General features: G+C 36.1%; 1 protein-coding gene across 1 annotated transcript; it reads left to right on the forward strand.

Annotated features, from left to right (window-relative positions):
- Window positions 1-9,858: 9,858 nt before the first annotated feature.
- Window positions 9,859-15,536, forward strand: LOC111997829 (ribonuclease 2). The gene is made up of 9 exons (XM_024029965.2): window positions 9,859-10,223; window positions 10,360-10,388; window positions 10,506-10,579; window positions 11,332-11,433; window positions 11,555-11,558; window positions 12,341-12,432; window positions 13,715-13,876; window positions 14,275-14,374; window positions 15,240-15,536. Exons 1-9 carry the CDS (start codon window positions 10,003-10,005, stop codon window positions 15,278-15,280), a joined length of 825 nt encoding a protein of 274 aa, XP_023885733.2. The 5' UTR covers window positions 9,859-10,002; the 3' UTR covers window positions 15,281-15,536.
- Window positions 15,537-20,841: the final 5,305 nt, after the last annotated feature.

Below are 20,841 nucleotides of genomic sequence, written 5' to 3' on the forward strand. Positions count from 1 at the left end.
CTGGAGAAGAGTTCAGAAATCTTTTGTTGATCATGTTGGTTCTGGCAAGATTGAGAGAGTTCCCGATCCTACTATTCTTTTTGCTCCTACATCCAACAAGTGCCTATCCCTCCCTACTGCTGGTATTGTATTTGCTACCATAAGCAGCAAGACAGGGTACACAGAGTGGCATGCTTCTAAAGGTGGTTGGGTGTGTTATATACAAGATTTTCTAGAGACTTGGTCAAGATGTGACCTTATTATTGGTGCCCCTTTTGGTGTGCCAATTAAAGGAGGGACAGTAGAGGCAATTGATGCTGCCACTCCTATTGGCAAAGGTAAAGAGAAAAAGATTAAGCAGGAAAAGGTTAAGCAAGCTGAGCTTGAAGAGGGTGTTAAGGATATTAAGGCTGGCCCTGAGACCAAGAAGAGAAAGATTGCGAAATTTCGGAAGCAGTTAGTAATTTTTTAGGAACCCAAGAAAGTGAGCTCCCCTACAGTGGGAAAGGAAGTTGGGCATCCTTTAATTCCAAGGACTTGAGTAAAGACTAAGTTAGAGTCTTCTTTCTCTCAGGTTATTGTGAGTTCTTCAGCCCAGGTTTCTTTGAGATCCTCTAATTTTGTACCCCAGTCTCCCTTAGGACCCTTTGGGCATACTCGTAGTAGACAAAAGATCATTGGAGACTCTGTAGGGAGAGAGAGAGAGAAAAGGGCAAGGCCTCTTTCCTTTTTCTCTCATTTATTTTGCAATAGTTTATTGTTGTTGTTGCAGTGTCTTTCCTTTTCTCTTTTAACTGATAAGTGATTATTTTTCCTTGCAATCTAAACGCAAGTTAGATCTCAAGAGAGGTAGGAGTCAATCGTCTGGTGATGATGTGGTATGGCCCTTTTCTATTTGTGCCTCTTTCTGTTTGTTTTCACCCTTTTCTAGTGCTGTGTACTTATGCATTTTTTTTCTTTTGTAGGTGGAGGTACCTCCTCCCACGACTAATGGGACTTTGGAGGAAGAAGTGGCTGCTGCTCCTACTGTTGTTTTCTCAGAAGTGGGAGAGGAGCCCCCTAGTGGTAGTATGATTGAGGAGGTTGGGTAGCCAATGCAGGGTGTCCAACCCATTCTGCCTTATGTTTCCCTAGTTACTCAGGATCTTGAAGCTTCCCAACCCTTTGTTTCCCAAGATCCTCAGCTTGAGCAGACTTTTAATCCCATCAAAACTGTCACTTGAACCTGTGACTGAACCTGTGTTGAGCAAAGAACCCTTGGGGGGCGCGTCTCTGTCCATACAAGTAGGTGAGTCACATTCACCCCTTATAAAATGCTTAGTCTCATCTCTCTTTTATCTCTTTTTTTTTTTTTTTTTTTNCATGTGCTGTTAGGATGCCCAAGGCTCCATAAGCACCGCCTTATTACATCCACATACCATCAATGCGTTAAAGGAAGATTGAATGGGAGGCCCGTAAGAATCCCTACCAACCATAGCCTTTTTAGCCAAGGAGAAGTAAACTTTGTAGAAACGATATTTTACATTGAGCTGGAACCAGATGATGAGAGCCCCATGTCGGGGACCCCAGGGATTCCTATCTTGGAAGAAGAAGAATGAGGGGGTACCCATAACCTGAGAAACCTCTTAGAGAAAAAAAGACAAAAGAGGGAGCCCAGCTCTTCAGGATCCCGAGAATGTATAGTAGTTCGAGAACTTGGAGAAAGGCTAATTCATCGTTTATGAAGATGCGCGGGGCCTGAATGTATCATGTAGGAAGGTCCTGGACCACCAGATTGTATGATGGCTCAAGAAGAAATCCCAGAGGAACCAGTGAAGGAGGTGCAAATTCAGCCTGAGGAAGAATTAAGAGAAGTAAACTTGATAGTTGAGTTGAGATCCCAGAAGCCTGTTTTCATTAGTAGTCAGTTGACAACACAAGAGAAAGAGCAATTAGTGGCCTTACTCAAGAAATATGTAGATGTTGCGCATGGACCTATAATGAGATGCCTGGTCTGGATCCGGGACTAGTGGTCCATTCTCTCAATGTAAACTCATGAGTCAAGCCAGTAATCCAGCCAGTCAGGGTCTTTCACACTAATGTAGAAGCTCAGATAACTCAAGAAGTTAAGAAGCTGCTAGTAGCTAGTTTTATCAAGCCCATCCAACACCCCAAGTGGCTTTCCAACATAGTACCGTGAAGATAAAGACTAGCCAAATCAGGTGCTGTGTGGACTTTTGCAATTTGAACAAGATATGCCCAAAAGATGAGTTCCCTCTGCCTAATATAAACCTCCTTGTGGATTCAGCTGCAGGAAGTGCCATGTTTTCATTTATAGATGGGTATAGTGGGTACAACCAAATCCGCATGGCTGCCAAAGATGCAGAGAAAACAACATTCAGGACTCCAGTTGGGAATTTTTATTACACTGTGATGCCTTTTGGCCTCAAAAATGCAGGGGCCACGTATCAGTGAACCATGACAGCTATCTTCCATGACATGATGTATAAGGAAATGGAAGACTATGTGGATGATATTGTCGTAAAATCAAAAACTAGGATAGGACACTTTCAGATACTTAATAAGTTTTTGAAAGGTGCACAAAGTACAAACTACGCATGAACCCCATGAAGTGTGCCTTTGGGATATCTGCTGGAAAGTTTTTTAGGTTCCTAGTACATCATAGAGGCATAAGGGTGGATCTAGCCAAAGCCATAGCTATTGCAACGATAACTAGGAACCTAAGTAGTTTATCCAAACTATTGAAAAAGGTGGGTTGAGTTCACTTGGGAAACTAGCAGTAGGAAGCCTTCTAGAGGATCCAGTAAATCATGAATCATCTTCCCACCTTATAAGCACCAGTACGTGGGCGACCCCTATTGCTATATTTAGCATCAAATTCCCAGGCTATAGGAGCCCTGCTAGCATAGAAGATGATGATAGGAATGAGCAACCATTTATTATATAAGCAGGACACTTAAAGATACCAGACCAGGTACCCCAGGATAGAAAGAGCATGTCTAGTAGTTATATATGCATCTCAAAGACTAATACGATACTTCTCAGCCCACTAGATCCTCTTGGTGACTAAGTCACATCCCATAAAAGCACTCTTCCACCAACCCCTCCTGACAGGAAGGATAGCACAGTAGCTGGTCTTGCTCTCTCAATATGACATTAGTCTCAAGACCCCCAAGGCTGTCAAAAGTCAAGTCATAGTAGATTTGCTAGTTCAGTTCCTAGGAAAAGAAGAATGTTCACTAAACGAGGAAACCTAAGGGAAGTGGTAGTAGCAAAGCTCCCAAGAAAGAAATGGATAATGAGATTTAATGGATCAGCAACGACAACTTCAAACGGATTGGAGTTGTACTAATTGCAAAGACGAGGACACCATGCCCTTATCTTTCAAGTTTGGGTTCTCCTGTTCGAATAATGCATCTGAGTATGAGGCATACTTGACTAGGTTGACCATAGCACTCAGAATAGGGGTAAAACATATGAGAGTTTTAAGAGACTCTAATCTTGTGGTCGGGTGAAAGGTGACTTTGCACTAAGAGAGCCGAGTTTGGCAACCTATAGAACGGGCACAAAGTCTAAAGCAAGAATTCCAAACTTTTAGCGTGGAGTACACCCAAAGGAGCAAGAATAGTTTTGCGATGCACTAGCCACCCTAGGATCCCAAATGTCATTCGAAGGAAGAAACACTCTAATAGGAGTAAGTAAGCAGGAACATTCCATCATAGGGATCCTCAAAAAGATTTTCTCTAAGGAACCAAAGCAGGAAGATTGGAGGAGTGGAGTCAAAGAAAAAATCAAAGAGGCAGGAGATGGAGGAAGTATCAAGGAGCTAAGGGATTACACTTTGATAGAAGAAGAGCTGTACAGGAGGCTGCTCGGAGGGATCCTATCCAAATGCATTAATGAGAAAGAAGGAAAGCTAAGATTGGAAGAACTACATAGCTAGATCTGTAGGGTTGCAAAAAAAATCAGCTTATATAGAAGGATGCAGCGTATGGGCTACTACTGGCCAAATATGAACAAAGAAGCAGCAACCATTTAGGAGAAGTGCCCAAATTGTCAATTTTCAGTGGACAATGAAGAAAGCTATGCTGTATTTGTTACAAAAGATTGGAGAACTCCATTCATGAATACTTGGCTCAAGGGATCCTACCCATTGACAGACATTAGCCTACCAGCTCAAGAAACTTGTAGTCAGGTACTTCTTATAGAATGGGATCCTATTCAAAAAGGGTACAGCGAGGATCCCTTAAGATGCCTGGGGCCAAGGAATTTAGAGAAGTAGTCAGGGAAGTTCATTCCAATGACTGTAAAAGTTATCCAAGTTAAAAAAGACTCTACAAGCAGTTGCTACTGTTGGGGTACTATTGGCCAACAATGAAAAGGGACTCTGAGGAACTGTCAAAACATGCCATGCTTGTCAAGTGCTTGGAGATGCAATTCATACTCACCCGAATGTGCTACATGATATGACAACACCATGACCTTTCCACACTTAAGGCTTGATCTTATAAGACCTATAAAACCTCCTTCTAATGGCTACATATGGATCCTGGTAGCCACCAAGTACTTTATAAAATGGGTAAAAGCTATCCCTTTGAAAATGCCACTAGAGTAGCTATGACAAACTTCATTAAAAACACATCATTACAAGGTTCGGGATCCCCAAGAGGCTGATCAGTGACAATGGGACCCCGTTCATAAACAAGGACATGAAGAACTTGATTGAAGCATATTACATCAAGCGTGGAAGGTCTACACCATACTACCCAAAGGAAATAGTTAGGCTAAAGCCACTAACAAGGTGATGCTGAAGATCCTTAAAAAAATAAAACACGAGTATGGGGGAAAATGGAGTGACCACTTGGCAGATGTACTTGGGCATACAGGAGCTTTGTAAAGATAGTCACAAGATTCTCATCTTTCTCCCTAGTGTATGGGACAAAAACCATCAGCTCTATGGAGTTAGTTGTTCCTACACTAATAGTAGTGCTTGAAGAGAACCAAGAGGACATCGAGGGCACAAATAATGAAAGAAGGTGGCAGATTTGGAGGGGTTAGAGGAAGAAAAAGAAGTGGCCAAAAGGAGGAGCCAAAGGTACCAGCAGAGGATGGCTAGGGCATATGCACAGACTGTACACCCAAGGGCCTTTACTAAAGGACAGTTGGTGTTGAGAACAGCAGAGCAAGTGAAGAGAAACCTCCTAGGACCCTCCAAATTTGCCCCAAAATGGGAAGGACCCTACATCATCAGAGAAGCCCATGATATTGGGTATTACTACCTTACAAAGGAAGATGGGACAATCCTGATAGATCCCATAAATGGGAAATGGCTGAAACAGTACTACGATCATGAAAAAGGAGAACCCTCAGTACACGAGGCCTTTTTGCCAACTCTCTAACCTGTTAAGTGCTTCACCATTCTTCACTTTTGTTATGAATTTTGTTTAAGTAATTTTGTACAAGAACCCATGGTAAAAGGACATTCTGTGATCCTTATTACCTTTGATAACATTTCTGTGTTCTTAAATGGTAATTGTGCTTTGATTCAATGAAATCTCATTTATTTTCCTTTAAGCTAAGCTAAATTAAATTTTGCAAAATCCAAATATGGGTAGATTTGAGGGAGTTCCGGGCCAATGCAAAAAAAAAAAAAAAAAAAGAACTTTGACACATGACCCAAGACTCACACCACAATTAGTTCAAAATACGTGGTCTGGGACCACGAGCAAAAGTAAGTGCTCGAGATACCTAGCCCAGTATTTGACAAAAGAGGACCTACCTGGTTTATGATCTAGGACAAAAGAAAAGGGAGAAAAGAAAGAAAGCACCCAATGTATCTAGTTCAGTACCTGTGCAGCAAAGCAACTACCAGGGTACCTAATCCAAGACCTACGGTAAAACTTGTAGGGACCATGGCCCAGGACTCAGTGCCAAAAAAACAAACAAAAAAAAAAAAAAAAAAAAAAAAAGAGAAGAAGAAGAAGAAAAGCAGTATACAAAAAAAGAAGAATAGATCCACATGCTATTGAAAGATTAGAAGCAATCTAAAAAAAAAAAAAAACACAGATACAGATCCATGTCACAGAAAATGAGGAAGAAAAGAAGAAATAGTGTTCAACAAACAAAGATAAAGCTTATACAAAGCAAATTGTTTGAAAAAAAAAATAAATACACATATGAACTAGCTAAAAAAAGGGGGGCCAAGGAATAAGCCAGACCAACAAAGAAATGTTCTAAAGAAACAATAGGAATAGCTGAAGAAGAGAGAACTTTCTACCTTTTAACCTTGAAGTCCTCTAAGATTTTGTGGGTAAGAGCTAAAGCCTCTCTCAACAGCAACAATTTCAGCATCAAAGCTCTTGGAGGCCGTCCCTCTGAGAACAGCATATAGGCTAGTGAACACAAATGCTCCAACAAGAAGGACATGTTGAACTTTGCTTCTATAAGATCCTACACTACTCCCCTCATTCCAAAAGCCTTTCCTTAGATAAAGAGTCGAGAAAAGAGTTCCTTAAGGAAATCAACACTGCATAGTAACTCTATCAAGATGTGCCCAAAAATACACCTCCCCTGAACCCACTGGTGAAATCTCCATGGATCTTGAACAACCCTTCTAGCAATGTCAGACCTTCCGAAACGCAAGAAGTTACAATAGGGAGGCCCAAAGCGATAAAAATGGCTTGCTGGGAGGCTGTTGAACTCCGAAAGATCAAAACAGGTCAGGAAAGTAGAGGCCCTGAGTCAAGATCTAAAACAGTCACCTATGGAGCTTCCCCCATTGTTGTATCTACACTCGAAGGGATTAAGGAGCTTTCAAACTCTAGATAGTTTGGGGTGAGATTCAACAACCTGAGCAGACTCCACAGCTACCTCAGGAACTATGGGCATAGGACCTTTGGCACCTATGACAACACCTGCAAAAGCAAACATAGTTCAAAAGGGAAAGAGGCAAGGAAGAAAGGTAAAGTAAGAAAGTAAAAAAAAAAATCAGAAAACCAATATCAGCTTCCTGTGGTGGAGCTTCCTCCTCTTACTCCTTTAATTTCTTGGAGGACTACATGAAAGAACACACAGCACGTTGAAGGAAGGGTAAGGAAACCTTGGCAAAATGGCTAAAAGAGGGTAAGGATACTGGAGGCTTCGCCATATAAGGAAAAGGCAAGGGAAAAGCACAAAAAGGGGAAGAAGAGGAAGCACAATAAAAGGTGAACAACATGCACCTTCAGAACCCTCTGATTCCAAAGAAGAGGCTACCTTAGGGGCAGATCGAACACTAGTTTGACCTAAAAGAGTAAGAGAAAATAGGAACTCTCTGGGATCACGAGTGGCTCCTTGAACACTTTCCCTTCAGGCCCCTTTCTTTTTTCTCCAACTGACGCTGTCATGGCCTGGGGTGAATAAACCTTCTCACGTGTTCCATAGCACTTCCATTTCGTCCATCAAAATGATGGAACTTCAGGGGTTCATATCCCTTAGGATATGGCTTGCCAAGGAGCTCTAGCGGGAACGAGGGATCCTGAGAAAATTGCTTGGGGATCCCTGAGAATTTTTCTCTTTCTTGTTCCAAAAGAGCATTGACATCTACTAGCATTAGGTACTGGGGGTTGGGTCCTCCTTTTACTGCTGACCCTCATTCTGGTTGGGCTCTGTCCTGGTTGACCACAAGGGGGGTGTTATCCCTAATTTCCTGAGTCTTGCCCTCTTTGAGGAGGCGAATCTCTTGCTGCAATTCTTTCAACATTTTTGCCATTCGAGCCTCAGGGTCTAGCTCCTGTCCTGTGTGCCTTTGTCCTGATACAACCTCTTGTTCTACCAGAGGCACCTCGTTCCTTTGTCTAGAGGCCACCTCACTTTCCTCTACAGGCTCAGAGGTCGCAGGTGGTGCATTGGTACCTTTACTGTTCGTTGGTCTTGGAGCCATACTCTGCGAAGGGACTGCTTCTTTCCTCTCCTTTACCTAATCCCCAGTGAAGTCGCCAAAATGTGAGAGTCCCTTTTTGGACAGTGTCCAAGCCCAAGCCGAAGCAAGGACCCCGGGCCCTCTTGTTGTAGTTTGAAGGGACTGAGCTTGGTTCAACGCAGCTAAATGGGCTATTTTACAAACCAAGTGATGCACAGAACAAGAATCCTACAATATGTACATACTAACAAGTAAGAATATATGTATTGAACAGCAAGGAAAACAGCAAAGGAAAAAAAAAATGTAATAAAGAAACACACGAAATAACTGTTAAGGATCCTCAAATCAGTATGAAATATTCCATTATTTTTCTTAATTGTGGATTACAATGTGTTTAATAAGACGTGTTACAAGGTCCAAATAAGCTCAAAAATTGGAGACTTAGATGACTATCTAAGCCTCTAGACTTGCAAAGTTTGAATTTCTTTGAATTCAAGTATGTTCTATAGTGACTGTTTCTGGGATACTGGGTGATATTTCCCTACTTTCTTTGAGTTTTTGACAGAATTTTCTCAATGATTCTGTTGTGATTTTACTCTTGTTGAATGCCCCTCCAATGTTGGTTACTTCTCCCTTTTATAGTGTCACTCTAGGGTCCGGGATACCACTGATTCCCCTCCCTTGCTCCCCTGGGTACTAGAGCCCACGTTGTGCCAGCCTTTCTGATGACTGGTACTTTCCTTGTTTCTCATAGTTTTCTTATTTTTGTGCTGTTTCCCTAAAAGCTTCCTACTAGCTTTCCATTCCGGGATATCCTTAGAGGGCTGACCTCTAATCTCTCTTCCCTTAAGGCTTTTAAACCTTCTCTTTTTAGACTCAGCTTTTCGGTTGTCCTTTCTTTTGCCATTTTTCCCAGTTGAGCTGAATTCATTCCTACTAGATTGAAGGTTTTCTCGACTACTTCTCTTTATAATTCTTCTTTCTAGGTTGCCCGAGGTACCAACCCTCTTGTTCTTGAATTGTTACTTTCTAAGCCTTCTAACTCCTTTCTACATCATAAGGCGATTGAGAAGGATGCATCTGTCCTTCGTTTCTTGTGTTTCTAGGTACTCTTTTTGAACTGTCTCAATCTCCTCCTAGCTGTAGTGCACGCCCCGAGGATCTCGAGTCCCTGGCAGCCTCTGGGTATCTTGGCCCAGTTCTTTCACTGGACTCCCTTTGATTTTCTTATTTTGGATAGGCTGGGCTTTTTTCCTTCCCCCCTTCGTTTCATAGGCCCTAAGGTCTGTCCCTTCATGGGTTTTAGGCTTCAGATATTTTGGGTTTACCATACTTTTCCCTTATGTGGTGAGCTCAACCACTTTAATATTACTTTTTATGGAGTTGGCCCATTGTGTTATTTTTGAGCCTTAGTGTTATGATTTTTTTAGACCTCAACAATATATATATATATATATATTTGTTTTCATTGAATAGAATTACTATTATTATTATTATTATTATTATTGAACTCGTGAGTTGAGACTTTGTCATTTGAATCCAAATCTTATGTACCTCTCTCTTTGTTCCACCAAATTGTTCCACATGTCCGTTTATTTAATTAAATCTTACAAATTTTTTTTAATTATCCAAAATAAATAAAATAAATGAATAACTTATATAATTTATTCATAAAATTTTAAATAGTTTTGACACGTTACTAAAACTATAAATCCCCAAACTCCCTGAATCAAAATCATCCAAAATTTCAATTGACAATACCAGCCAGTTATAGAGGTCAATGGCTCACAATTATTAATGGATAGGGACATAAAGCTAATTTAATTTTGATGGTGGAATATACTTTTAGCACAAATTGTAAGTGTTCTATTTTAATTTCTTTCTCTTTTATTAGTTATTTTATTTTATTTTATTTATTTATTTTTTTATGGAGGAAAGTCTAAAACATTTTTTTTTTAAATGTTTGGAGATGTTTTGGAGAGTAAAGTGAAGTGCAAAAGCAAAGTATCATGTAGCGAATAGATAAAGGGGAAATAAATATAGCTTAGCACATAGGGAATAGGAGGAAGAAACAAGAGAGAGAGAGAGAGGAAGAGAGAATCTCGGTTGGTTTACAAAATCAAATGAAAATGGCGTGTTCTTCTCTCTCCGTCTCTGTGCAATTCAAAGCGATTCTCCTTCTCGTGTGTTTACAGTTAGTGGTTTCAGTTTCAGCTTCAGCTTCTGCGATCGAGCAGACGCAGACGCAGAGAGAGTTCGATTATTTTGCTTTGGCACTGCAATGGCCAGGCGCCTACTGTCAGCGTACACGCTATTGCTGTTCCTCCAACGCCTGCTGCCGCCGGTATTATATTCTCTCTCTCTCTCTCTCTCTCTCTCTCTCTCTCTTTTTAATTTTTAAATTTCGAATTCGAATAATGAAAATATATTTATTTATAGTAATAATATATCACCTTGTATTTCTGTTTCCACTGTTTCAGCCCCAACGCTCCCACTGAATTCACAATCCGTGAGTATAAAGCAATCGCGGATTAATTTTGATTTTACATAAATCTCTTATTATTAATTTTCTGATTATAGATATGCAGTCACATGCTTTGTATTTGTGTTTGTATTTGTATGATAGATGGACTTTGGCCTGACTACAATGATGGATCCTGGCCTGCCTGTTGCACCAGATCCAATTTCGACGAAAAACTGGTACATACAAATTAGGGAATACTGGTATCTACATTTGCTTTGTGAGCTTAGGTTAGGTTTTAGGGTCCAAAGAATGATAACTGTGAGTACCAATGAGCAAAGAAAATTAATGAGATAAGGAGAAGAAGTAGAACAATTATAACTCCCTTATTGAATTGTTTGAATTTTTCAAGTACATTGATTTAAATGTTGAGCATATTTAGTACTTTTGGGACTTATAATTTTGATGGTAAACTAGAAACCTACTTTTTATGACCGAAAAAACTGGTACATTTAACGTACATTCTTTCTATGACCGAAATTATGGAAAAACTATCTATGTGTGTGCTTTTGGTGGGCTTAGGTTAGGTTCAAGAGAAGTTGGAGTTGAAAATCTAGGGTTTACTTTACAACTTTGGAAGAATTAAGGTTAGGGTCCAAAGAATGACTAGGGTTTTATTTAAGGTTGTAAAAGAGGTGAGGCTTTGAATAATGCACGGGAATGATAGCACTCTAGGCATGTTGTCTTTCAATAACCCTCAACACACTTATGATTCCCTTATTGAACTGTTTGAGTTTTTCATGTACATTGAATTGAATGTCGAGCATATTTATAACAACTTGCTTACTTGTATTAGTAGTTTTAGGATTTCTAATTTCATTGGTAAACTAGAAACTTCTTTTTATGTCTCCAAAAGGTGAGTAGTTTTTATTTTTTATTTTATTTTATAATTTTTTAATCACGATTAGTTCAAATGCCTTTTAATTTGTAGATTTCGACATTGCATGATGATCTGGAGAAGTATTGGCCTTCTTTAAGTTGTGGTTCACCATCAACCTGCCATGGTGGAAAAGGATCATTCTGGGCACATGAGGTCCTCATCTTATGTTCACTTAGTTTTCTTTTGTTTAATCTTCCCTTTACAAAATACAGACTAACAGTTATTCATTCTTATGCTCTTGGGGATGGCTGAAATGGGTGATATACAATGGCAGTGGGGTAATGATCTTCAACCTTTGCTCACTCACATGATTTATTGGGTATCTAAAGTTTATTGTTTACTCCTATCTGTATTTATTTTTTTATATTTTTGAGGCGGCATGGGGAAGTTCTGCATCTGCCAAAAGGATGTAGAACACTGAAGAGTTCTACGAATCTCACCCTCTATTAGTCCTTGGAATTTATTGAAATTCTTGGAATCTGAAAATTGTACATTTAACAATCTCCATTTTTTGTCTTTTGATTTTCTTTGCCTTTTAGGAGAGACAAATTTAAGTTTCACTAGAATCCCTCACTGCAAAAAATAACATCTGAGCTGTAGGAAAGCACATTGTTTGCTTGTTTAATGTATCTATAGTGATGATTGTATACTGTTTTATAAAATGTCATGTTTGGCTGGTTTATGATGTCAACTATCTTTTTTCCTTACATTTTTCATGGGTAAATCTTCATGTCATTCAATGTTAATAAATGTTTTTGTTCCTCAAGGATGAGATAAGCAAAGAAATGAGAGAGAGAGAGAGAGAGAGAGAGATTTTGTTCAGAGTAGTGTCAGTTAAAACAGATTGACTTGATTCAGATCAGTAAACTATTGAAAGTTGCCTTTGCATGTGCACTAAGTTTCTTATCACGTGTTTACCATCGATAATGAGATTGGATTTCAAACTATGTGGTCATTATGGGAGGTCTATTGAACTTGCATGTATGATGAAGCAAAAGAAGTATTTTGATTCTCCCTCTTGTTAATGTCTTCTCATTCTCATCTGAATTTATATTTGCAGAGAAGCATGGGACGTGTTCCTTTCCAGTAATCCGAGATGAATACAATTACTTTTTAATAGGCCTCAGTGTCTATTTTAAATATAATGTCACAGTACGTTTTCTGTAAACTGAATATTATTTACATCAACCTAAATTCTTTCATGCTTTTTACACAAGGCATATCCTCCTAAAAGGAGAAAAATTCTGAAAGAGTGATTCATTAGTATAAAGTACATTATCTAGCTTACCTATGTATTTGTTCCCCTATCTACTATTGCTATCCACATAAATTTCAATCTACAACAATTTTTGCTGTTTTCTGAGATTATCTATAGCTAAAATTCTCCCTAAAGCTGCTTTCCTAAGGAAAAATGCCACTTTAGTTGGGAATTTGTCCTCCATGTTCTCTTCTAGCTGAAATACAAACATTATGTAGTATGATTTAACTTCCAACATGTTTCTTTTAGATAGATTCCAACATAATTTATCCACTCAACTTCTTCCAACTTTACTTGCCTAATTTATGTTTAGAAAACATGCTATGGACTCCAATTCCCAGTCTTGCATTATTCTCACAAAACTATTCTTCAACAATTGACTGCCACGCCAAAAGTCATGCCAGAACTTGAAACTAGAGCCCACCCCCACCTCAATGCTAATGCAGTGAAACCATATACTAACAACATTTGGCCAATAACCATATTAGAGCACAACCCCAATGGTACCAAGTTTTTTATCCACAACTAGTCTCCATTAGGCTTCTTTCTCCAAGGCATTATGCCAAAGCCATTTCCCTGGTAAACAAGACTAAGTTCCTAATGCCTCCCCCCACCCCAACCACACCCCCCCTGCCCCCCCACACACACACACCCCTAAAGTAGTTCACAATTTTTCCCCAATAATCCAAATGAAACTTAAATTCATCCTCTACTTCACACTGCTAGAAATCCTGATATAATTTCTCAATGCGACAAGCTGCCCCCATGGGGATAGGTTATATGTAGGTAACTTTGATAACGTGCTCTTAATTAAAGTAATTCTACCTGCTATGGAAAGATAAAGGTCTCTTCCAGCCTGTAAGGTCTTTCCATTTTTTCTATTATAGTGTTCCATACAGCCTTCTCTCTCACACCTTTTTTCTTCAATAAGTGTGTGTGTGTATATATATATATATTTTAATGGAAATGAGGAGGTTATTCTAGTACACAGAAAGTATAATAGGATTACTCCTAGAAAAGTTTATTATTATTTATTTATTTTTATTTATTTATTTTTTAAATTTATTTTAAACATGACATTTTACATATAAATTGCTTCCTCCATTGTGTAATATATAGATTGTTTTCACCATGGATCTTGTTTTGGTAATTTATCATTTGTATTTTCTTATACAGCAAGTTCTGGAAGATGCTGGATACATTCCGTCTAATACTGAAAAGTATCCTCTTGGAGGCATTGTTTCTGCCATTGAGAATGCTTTCCATGCGACTCCATTGCTGGTGTGCTCAAAAGGCTCCGTGGAGGAACTTCATTTATGCTTCTATAAGGATTTCAAGGTTAGCTTCTTCAATGCTACTGAAAAAAGATCCTGTGCTGAATTCAACTAAACCAAATAAGATTTCATGTTATTTAGTGTCTCCAGATCAGACACCAATAGACATTGGCCACCGTCTTGATTTATACCACCTTTATTGTTTTCATCTCTACATTTGATTGATTGATTATTTTAAAAAATAAAATCAACCTTACATTTTTTAAATTAATATATCTTCTGGCATACTAAAAAAGCAGAGACTGTTGGTTGGTAGTATTTCAATGGGTGCTTTAGAGAATTCAGGATCTAGCATGGTATTTCAGTTAACAGGCTATCCTTGCTGTCTAAAATGAATGTGATTTGAACTTCCTAACTTATTTAAAAGATTTCAACATTCTTAAAAGCTTGATGTTATCACAGCCTCGGGATTGTGTGGTTAGATCGAGCAGTCTAAATGACATGGTCTCTTCAAAAAGCTCTTGTCCCCGTTATGTCAGCTTGCCAGCATATGTTTCATTGGGTAAGATCTTTTTTAATGTTTTGTTTCTTGAAATTCTATAGCAATGTTACCTGTAATCTGATTTATGAGTTCAATGGTTGTGACAATCTATAATTACCTCCTGTTGAATGTAATTATCAAGACCACCCCTAAAATCCAGATTTCACCAGTGTGGATCTGAATGTTAATATCTTTTCAAGCTAATATCAACATGTTTATTCATCTATGCATATATTATTATGTACATATATTTTTGAAAATTTGTAGCTTATGAATTGGTTAACCATTTGCATTATGCTATCTTGTGTTTTGTTGCTATATTTGTGCATAATAGAATTGAAGGATGAGGGCTCCTAAGACTCAAAACTGTTCGGTGGTAGCTTTTTGTTGAAAGATTATTTGCTGAAAGTTAAAACATATAATTATATCTAGAAAAAGTGAAGTTTTAAAAAGTTGTATATAAGTGAATAAGCTAAAAAGCTAAAGGAAAAGGGTGCATCCAAATAAACCCTAAGCAAGGCAAAGCTCCTAGCATCTGTAAGTTCCTGGCTGAAAACAAGCTAAAGATGCTAGTGCTTGCATTTTTGCTGCTTAGAGTTCCAGCCTTGAAGTTGGATTAACAAGAGAAAAGAAAAATAACTTGCTGTGCTAACTCTGTATCCTGTGCTTGTACTTTCTTTAACCTTCTATTTTTGGATCATAGGGTATATCCTATTGTTGCATGAAAAATGCCTTTCTCACATTGAATTCTCTGGAAACTTTTATAAAGGAATATTTAATTCTGTATCTTGATGAACTGCAGTTTTCTCTTCCCAACAAGTATTTACTTTTTAAGCAAATAGAAGTCCAAAAAGATTTTTATATAAGTTTTCCTTTGTTTTTGTAGGACTGGACACTGTGAAAACCACCCTTTCACTGGATGCTTGATATGGTTCTGAAAGGTCTTGGCAGTAAGTGTGTGTTGTGAGGTGCTCTGGTTTAATCTTTACCTGATCATGAGCTGTAAACATCAGTGTATTTGTATGCTATACTATATGTACCAAAAAGAAATCTGTAATTTACTAATAAGATACCTATAATTTATTGTCCAATACATAACTGGAGAAGTCCTCCAATTACTGCGCAAATTGCGTAGTCTAGCTTAATTACAGATATTGATAATAAATTATGGGGTTATTTGCAATGTATGTCCTTAACTATGAAATTTGACAATCCACGTCCTAGTTTGAGATTAATTTGCAATATCTGCCCCTAATCCAATTTAGTGTCCAAATTATCAAAGGAAAATTGATTTCAAGTGTCCTTATAGTTTAGGATGGACAGTATCATCCATTAATCTGTTAATTTAGACACTAATTTGGATGATGTGTTGAGCATTTTAAATTTTCTCAAATTGTGGGTTGATTTTAGAATTTGGAAGTTTTGGGTGCACATTGCAAATATCTTTATAGTTCTAAGGTGAATAATTGTAATTGACGTTATTTATCACTCTTATTTTTTGATATAATAATACTATAAAAATTATTTTGATTACATGAATGATCACAGCTCTAAACAGTTCTACCTTGGTTTTCATTAAAACTTGTTTGGTAAATCATGCTTTGAGTCTTGGAAGTCTTTGAAATATTATAAGTTTGAATTTCTACCCTCAAATCTCCATCCATATCATTTTCACTCATGTGGCAAGCAACTATACTATAGTATCGTCTATGGAAGGTGGATTTCTCATGGATATATATATATATATATATGTATATTTTTTTTTCTTCTCTCCTCTTTTTGCTTTCTCTTACTCGATACCCTTTTTTTTCTCAATCTCTCTTCTATAGGCCCAGTTTCATTGATTGTCTCCCTTGGGCATTGCCACACTACATTCGAAATATGGGGGTCGTTAGCATTGGGCTGGTGGGTTCTTGAGGTCTCCCATAAAAAATTCCTCAAGGCCCAAACCCAACGAACTCTTGAACAAAAGGTTTCTCACAAACCACAAGTTTACAGTTATTTAAAGGTCGCATTTTTTTTTTTCCCCTTTTTTTAAGGGTTTACTGTTTATTGGGTTTTAGGGCATGATATAGGATTTATAGATTTTTAGGGTTTATGGTATTGTAAGATTTAATACTCTTTAGGCACTAGAATTTAGGGTTTAGGTTTATTTATTTATGATTTATAGTTTTTAGGGTGTACGATATCTTAGAGTTTATTATTTTTTGTGACATTAGGATTTAGGGTTTAGATTTATGATTCTTTTAGGGTTTATTGCTTTTGGTGTCTAGGGTTCTTTTAGGGTTACTATTTTTTTAAGGTTTAGGTTTTAATAGGGTTTATTTATTTATTAATTTTTGGTTTAAAATTCAAAGTTTTGCATTCTTTTTGGGTTTAATTTTCTTGTAGCAATAGGGTTTTGTTTAATATAGAAAATTTACTTCGAGATTGTGTGTGGTGTCTTAAATCATTTAAAGATCTTAGTAGAGAAAGAATGTGAGCGTAAAAAAAAAAAAAAAAAAAAAAGCGAAATGAGAGTGTGTGAAGTAGACCTTTTCCCCCCCCCCCCCCTTTTTTTTAAGGGTTTACTGTTTATTGGGTTTTAGGGCATGATATAGGATTTATGGATTTTTAGGGTTTATGGTATTGTAAGATTTAATACTCTTTAGGCACTAGAATTTAGGGTTTAGGTTTATTTATTTATGATTTATAGTTTTTAGGGTGTACGATATCTTAAGAGTTTATTATTTTTTTGTGACACTAGGATTTAGGGTTTAGATTTATGATTCTTTTAGGGTTTATTGCTTTCGGTGTCTAGGGTTCTTTTAGGGTTACTATTTTTTTAAGGTTTAGGTTTTAATAGGGTTTATTTATTTATTAATTTTTGGTTTAAAATTCAAAGTTTTGCATTCTTTTTGGGTTTAATTTTTTTGTAGTAATAGGGTTTTGTTTAATATAGAAAATTTACTTCGAGATTGTGTGTGGTGTCTTAAATCATTTAAAGATCTTAGTCGAGAAAGAATGTGAGCGTAAAAAAAAAAAAAAAAAGCGAAATGGGAGTGTGTGAAGTAGACCTAGCAAACAAGTTGGGTTAGTCAGGTTTAGGTTCGACCTAAACGGGTTCATGTCAAATCTGGTTTGAACCAGAAATAGGTTGACAAACAGATTGTAAAATTATAGCCCTTAACATATTTTTGATAGGTTGGATCAACTGGGTATGACTTGTATTTCTTTTTTCACATAATAAAGAAATGAAAATTTTCAACCAAAAATAAAAAAAGAGTTAATAATGCATGATTTTTACCATATTGTAGTGTATAGAATGTGAATATGAAATGAATTTAACACAATAAGTTCATTTTTAAATTTTACCCAAAAAGACATAATCATGGTGGAATCATGTATGAGTTGCACTGGATAGCCCAATCATTTAAAATAAGTTTAAAAAGATTTTGAAAAGACACTAATATCTTATAGAAATAATTAACACTAGACACATATTATACACATTTTATAAAAGAAACATTGACATATTTAATACATTTTTCTAAACAGTGAAAATTTATGTAATAGTTTTTTTCATGACTTTTATGGAATACATATTACTAACCAAAATTTATACATATTGGAAAAAAAAAAGAATAATCTATATATACTATAAAACTGATTCCTTTGACTATTTGTTGACTCTCTAATATTTTTTCACATAAGTTTTAAAAGCTCAAAAAAAAGTTTTAAAAGCTCCACAATTTTCCACATCATCACCAATATTATTTATTTATTTATTTTTTTGAAAAAGAAACATCCTGACTCTTTAACCAAACCTTAACCTTAATAACCTATTGTCTTTCATCTGAACCCTTAACCCTAACGCTGCCTCTGTTGCCGGGCCTCCACTCTCTCTTCTTTACACTAAACCAGAAGAAAGAAAAAGAATAAGAAGGAAGAAAAATTAAGATTGATAACACGTCCTATTTAGAAGCATTAGACAACGTAATAGCGAATTCCATATACAGATTCAGAATTGATGTGCCTTGGTTTACGAGGTCTGTATTAATATCTTTAATCCTTTGTTTGTCTTTCGTCTTTCCTGCACATTACTCAACAATTCAGAAGTTTAAATTTTGAATAACATGTTATTCAATGCTTTGAATAACAATTCAGAAGTTTGTTTCAATGCTTTGATTATATTTCGCATCCTATAGAATTTTTTACATCTTGTAACCTTTGTGATTTCAGATACAATTGAAAGAAGGAAAATTTCAATAGAGGGGAGTTGAGATGTCACTATTATAGAATGGAAATAATATTTGTTATTTGTCAATCGTCATATCCTTCACTAAAGTGCCATATTTACCAAGATGCTTCTCTCTAATCAGGCAACATATTATAACAATTAAGAAGTAGACGTAGTACAGGTCAGTTTTGAACACATATTTCTCTCTATTTTTCGCCATTTTCTATTGATATCAGTTTCTTTTTCTATGGATTTTCATTGTTGAGTAAAGGCTTGGTTATTGGCAGCTTGTGGGAAGTTTGATATTGTGGGTCTTCAAAGATATAAGTTCAGTAGCTTTCATCAGTCTAGAGGAAGATGATACTATGGTATACCAAAAAATTTTTTTTTTTAAAAAGTTCTTGAATTTTTTTTTTTTGAATTTTTCTGTGCATTGCATGGTTAGCGACTAGTAATAAAAATAAATGAGCAATTGAAGCTTCTTGCTATAGTTTCTTTTCCATAAATTCACTCCTTTTGCTATCAAAGTAGAATGTGTGTGTGTAGAGAAACAGACTCACAAATCAGGGGTGTTACGAAATAAAATAAAATTTGTGAAGGTTGATGGCTAAATGCAACGACAAATAATGTCGATAGGTGTTGATGTAGCCGTGAGAGATAGGAGATTGACAAATTAGCGCATGCTAAGCAAGTGTCAAGACCAAAAACGTGGAAGAAGATTGACCTTCACCGAGTTCAGAAATGAGAAAGACTAAGAATAAGAGAAGCCGACTTATTTTATAGCAAATCATTTTCCATATATATAATAATATAATAGATATAGATACCACTCTCTTCCAACCAATTATGAGTTTAAATTATGTCTTGCAACACAAATAACTGTTGATATTAGATTTTGATGGAAGAGTGCTTCCCCCTTGTCGTGATTCAAAATATGTCTCCCACCTCACACTCGACAATTTTTCAAAAGCCAAGAAACACTCTTTTTCCATGCCTCTGTATGTCCACCTTATCTCTCCCATCTTTCTTTATAGACCTGGCATCATGGGACCTAAACATTGAATCCTAAAAATATAGAAGGTTTTTAGGACTAGTAAAAAAATTGGTCAACCTAAACTTGACCCATAGGGTGAACCATTTTTTTCATCAGAAGCAGACACCATATGTTGAAACTCTATTAAAAAATATATATATATATATATGTGTGTGTGTGTGTGTGTGTTTGTGTTTTATATATTTAAACTTCAACAAATTTAAATTTTATTCAAACTAAAAGTTTATTATTAAAAATTTCTAAACTTAAATATTTCAACAATATTAAATTCTATTCAAACTAAAAGTCTATGATAAAAAAATTATAAACTTAAATCCAAACAACAACTCACATTTTCTTTCTAAAAAGAAAGCATTTTGACTTTTACTTCAACTAAAAGTCTATTATCAACATTTTAAGAACAACTAATTAGTAAATTAATTTTATATTATTTGAATATTTCCTCAAATTAAGGGATAACACTTAACAAATGTTTAATTTAAATTTAAATAAAACTAAAAGTCGATCATCAAAATTTTACATCTTATTAAATTAATATTTTATTAGGATATTAAGGTATAGAAAAGGGATAAGATTTAGCAACAATTTAATTAGGGTCCTGTTAATGGGTGGTGCATAGCACTCGTTAACGTTTATGTGTTAGGCCTGTGTCAGCTTTGTTGGAAAAATCAAGTTATTTTGTAACCAAACCAAAATACCCTTTAATTTTTTCCAATACCTTCATCTAAAACCGATTAGCTTTATGCCTTATCTCTAGTCACTAACTTTTATTTTTTTTGTCCTTCTAGAGAAGTAGATGTTCCCGTTTCTTTTTTTCTTTTTTTTTTTAAAGGGTAATACAAGGCTCCCATTATTTCTAAAACAAAAATATAATGAAAACAGATTTTTCATAACAAATTTTATAATATATTTAAAGTGGTCAATTAGATATTCTAAATTCAATTATTCATGAAATTGAAAAGAAAAAAAAGGAATATATATATATATATATATAAATTATACTATATAATAAAAGTTAGGCTTAGAAGCCATGGTTGTGCCAAGTGGCTTCACTAAATTGCAGAAATTTTGTTAGTTTTTTTTTTTTTTAAATATATATTTGTCCTTATATTCTTCTTCTATAATTTCTAAGTTGATAAAATTTTAATTTGATTACAATTCAAATTCTTCATCTAATCCTTTTATTATTAATTTATCTATAATTTCTAAGTTACT

The sequence above is a fragment of the Quercus suber genome, unplaced genomic scaffold (assembly GCF_002906115.3).
Source record: "Quercus suber isolate HL8 unplaced genomic scaffold, Cork oak 2.0 scaffold_226, whole genome shotgun sequence".
Taxonomy (NCBI): Eukaryota; Viridiplantae; Streptophyta; class Magnoliopsida; order Fagales; family Fagaceae; genus Quercus; species Quercus suber.